The 4,381-nt window shown below is 42.6% G+C and overlaps 1 protein-coding gene across 1 annotated transcript; it reads right to left on the bottom strand.

Annotated features, from left to right (window-relative positions):
• Nucleotides 1-940: 940 nt before the first annotated feature.
• On the bottom strand, nucleotides 941-2,434 carry szl (sizzled; the record flags this gene model as incomplete). The annotated part of the gene is made up of 4 exons (XM_084335371.1): nucleotides 941-1,251; nucleotides 1,476-1,568; nucleotides 1,758-1,924; nucleotides 2,175-2,434. The coding sequence occupies 4 exons, from the start codon at nucleotides 2,432-2,434 to the stop codon at nucleotides 941-943; spliced, it is 831 nt and encodes a 276-aa protein (XP_084191497.1).
• Nucleotides 2,435-4,381: the final 1,947 nt, after the last annotated feature.

Genomic DNA, 4,381 nt, shown 5'->3' with positions numbered 1-4,381 from the left:
AAAATAACTACACTTACCAGTAGAACGCCTGTCGTTGTGCTGTTGCCTACAGCCAGTAGTCTACGTTGTGGTGACGTCAGTCAGCAGCGCCAAAGTGAAGTGTAGTTCCTCAGTGAACGAAAACATTGTTTTTTGCTACTTTTACGATTAATTGCGAATTTTTTCATGTTGAGCTAAGCTATAGATTGTGGATGAATACACACAGAAAGGTACACCATGCCAATGTTCATCCCCGTATTCATTTACCATGACGGTGTCATACAGAAACTACATTATTTCCAAAAAGTTTACTTTACAGGAATTGAGAAAAGCTAGTTGATTTTGAAATAAAGTTTATTGGAGTACTGACAGTGTACTGCTCCTATAGAGTGCAACCTTGTGGTAAACAAAATAAACTACACATGCCCTGGTCAGCATGGACCTCTTCGTCAAAGCTGACCAATTAAATTGTTCTAACGTGGTAATCAATATTGGCTCAATTGAGCATTTAGACTTGTTTTGTGTCAGTGGTATAAAAATAATATCACACGTTAATAGTAAATAATATTGTATTGCCATTGTTTCCATGTAACATCAAAATCAAACAGACACTCATAAATACAACATAATCCATATAGAAAATAATATCTTAAAAAAAATTAAATACATTTACAGTTATAACTATGTACAGTTATCAGAGTGCATTCTATTACTGTGCTATCATAGCAGAGATACCACAAGTGAGCCACAGAGGGCAGCAGAGGGTAATGATGAGAGTCCAGCTCTGTTACAACCCATCTGTCCTGCAGTCTGCTCGACAACCTCCAAGCAATCATAAATACTCAAAGCCACACCACATAATACTATCTCAATTCTCTTAGAATAATTTCCTTTCTTGTGTGATTCTGCACTTTCTCACAGAGACCGAGAGCTTCAGGTTCCAATCTGGGCATCAGTCCAGTCAGCATCTTTGGTGCTTCCACTTGCGGGTGGCCACTGCGATGTTGGCATCTTTCTTGTGCCAGGGGAAGAGACGGGTGAGGGCCAGGCTGCCGTCGTGCAGCACGGTGCCGGTCAGCAGGTAGAGCTGCGAGCGTCCGGGCCGCACCAGTTTGTGGGCACAGCGCAGGTTGATGAGGAGCCACTGCTGGAGGACGTGGCGGGTGTCGTAGGGGAGGAGGGGTCCCTGGCGGACAAACTCCACCCGGCCCTCCACTTCAAACTCTGGCTCCCCCGAGGCCAGGCGGTGGCGATGCAGCTTGGCAGTCACGGCTGAGGACAGAGGAAGGAATGGGTCAGCTGGGTTTAGAAAACAACCAATCAATTGTCAAACGGCCCGCCACAAGGCCACTCTTCTGGAAAAAGTTAAAAAGGCTTTATTCAATGGCTCATCCACCATAGAACAAACAAATAAACAAGTGACAAATCCTACTTAAAGGCCCAGTATCCCCCCCCCCCCTCCCTTAAGCTAAATAATTTGGAATCCCAGTGCTTACCGAAGTCGTGCAGGCACAAAACATCCAGAACTGTTTTCAGTGAGGGAGACGCTTCAACAGATGGGCAGTTCTGACATGCAGCTTTGGGCAAATCTGAGGAAGGAAACAGAGGAAACAAAACCATAGGTTAGTATTACCCTAGAAAACTATAACTGAAATACACCGTCAAATGAGTACATGGCCTTCCATCGTAATAATGGAATCAATGACAATTTATTGAAATACATATTAAATAAACATCAAGTCTTTATCAAACAAAAACAAACAGTTTGTGAGACATACCTTTGGGGAAGTGGATGAACTTGGGTTGTGGAGTCAGGCACATGTAGTCCTGGTCAGGGAAGCGGTCACAGTCGAGGGCCTCTGGCCAGGCGTGACCCTGACAGGCCAGCACAGGGGCACAGCTGTCCCTCACGGCGACACACAGACTACGGCACGGCTGGATGAACCTGGAGAGGGAGCGATAGAGGGACACTGTGAGACACACTGACGAGCAGAGCTGAACTCGATGGACAGGAATGGATGAGATTAAGAACAATACAGAAGAGAGAAAAGAAAAGGGAAAAGAAAGAGACCAACAAACTAATTTAGCAGAGAGAAAGAAGTGGGTTTAAAAGTGCAATGCAGATCTACATATAAAATGCCGTTACATTTGGTTTCACCTATAAAGATACATTTGTATAAAAGAAATGTCCTTACGTGTCGAGGCAGACTGGGGCGATGAGGGAGCAGAGGAAGGCCTGAGCCTGGGGGTGGCAGCCTGTCTGCAGCAGGGGCACCACCTCGGCCTCCAGGTTGTTGTGGCCCAGGAGGTTGGGCAGCCGCATCTCGGTATAGCCCACATCTCTGCACACCCTCATCTGGTTGGGGATGGGCACGCAGCGCGTAGATTGTCCCATGTCGAATGCCAGCGACGGGGACGCCAGAACCAAAAGAGCCACAGTGAAGAACATGGACATCTTGGAAGAGTCAAGGCAGAGTTGTGAGATCCAAGAAGTCAGGCGCTGCTGTCGAGGTTGCTGTCCAAGGGGTAGATACTTCTCTCTCTGGCTGCCTTGCTCTTTATATACAGGCGGCCGGCCAGCCCCATCAGCCAGTTGGTCTGTTATCAACTACCTATCAAAGACACTGAGACAATGTGTGTGAGGAGACAACGGCTTGTTTTGTGATGACTGCAGATAAGGGGGGGGGGGGGGGGGGAATAAGTAGATGGGTGGGGGTTCAATGGGCAACTAAAGTTTTCACAGAATTTTAAGCAATCAACTTAAATCATCGTTTCATGATAACATTAGCATCCAACAATAACTTCAAACTTAATTTATTTACCTTGTGGTCCAGATAAGACAAAACAGAATAAATATGTAATAAAATAAAAGATGATTAAAAAAAAAAAGAATACATCAGTGTCTTACAAAAATACAACTGCACCTATGTCTCCAAAGTTGGGATTGGTAGCCTGTAGACGTGCTAAACCTTGCTTTTGTTAAAACCAAGATGACCTCATTTTCAGAGTTGTTAAGCCGGCAAAAGTATGCATGCGATTTCTTAAAAATAGCTTGGAAGATATTTACCCCTGCAGCCACGAACATTTCACCTGCATTACACCATCTAGGTCTCTTAGTAATATTATCATGGCATCATTATAAGCTACTACTTGTAGTTGGACCACAAGAGTGCAGTACAACAGGCACATCTTTTCTCCATCTGTACACATACTAAACGTGCATGAAATAATGTTTGCTTGTGCATAGATTGTGCAGCATTGTCTTTATTTATCACAATCTGTAATTTGTTCTGTAATGCAAATATGTTTGACCTTATTACAAAACACCAAGATTTTTATCAGACAGACTATTTGACATGAGGACATTTTAGTTATTTGGTTCTACAGGTCATGACAACTCTTACTGGCATTGTATTTGATATCATGTTCCACACCAGACAGAATATAGCAAGGAGCTGGAAACCAGCACTACTAGGACCCATGAGCATCTGCATACATGATCACTGTATTACCAATGAATGAATGAATGAATGAATGAATGGAAAAGTTTATTTTTGAACATGTATTCTCCACCTTCGTCCAAACAAATCACAATATCAATCTCCTTCAAACAGAACAATCATAATGAACAAATTAATTATAAACAAAAAGTCAAGAGCAATGTAGTTAGTTAGTCGTCATGTTCAAAAGAGTATTACCAATCATGTAGGCTTTCAACTGGTTGGACATAAGAATTCTCACATTGTATTCGGGCACCCCTCTTTGACTCAATTTAAGAAGGACATTTCTATGATTAACACGGATCAAAGGATTTGGAAGCATTTGACCATTTTCCTTTAAGGCACACAGGTCAGTGCCATGTTTAGATTTAAAACCAAACTGGTTATCTGGGGAATTAATGAACTAATTTCATCTATCCATCAGGATTTCTTCTAGGACTTTTGACAGTGTGCTGGCTAGAGCTATGGGCCTGTAGTTATCGAGGCTGCCAACCTTTCCAGCTTCATCCTTAATAACTGCCACTAACAGAACAGACAGCATTGAGTCTGGTAACAAACCATGAATCATGAAGCCAGTAAAACAAATTTGCAAGGCGAAGAGCTATCCTCGGCATGTTTGAGGTGTTCAGTATAGTAATATGATCTAGACCACACAGCTTGTTTATAGCTTGGTATACCTCGTGAGACATAACCATCGTCATTACTCTCAATGTTGTCTACCTCACACAATAAATGAAAGATAACTTAAGTTCCATCATTTTACATAGTTCACATCTATCAAAACATTCTAGTTTTTATAGTGTATAAAAACAGCACTTGACAAATAGTCCAGTACAACCAAACTGTGGAACTGAATGTCCTCAAAATCTACTAAGTTCACAGTCAGCGTCAAGAGACAGCAT

Source organism: Notolepis coatsorum (genome assembly GCF_963971535.1).
Source record: "Notolepis coatsorum genome assembly, chromosome: 18".
NCBI classification, from domain to species: Eukaryota; Metazoa; Chordata; class Actinopteri; order Aulopiformes; family Paralepididae; genus Notolepis; species Notolepis coatsorum.
This window is presented reverse-complemented; position numbering and strand designations above follow the sequence as displayed.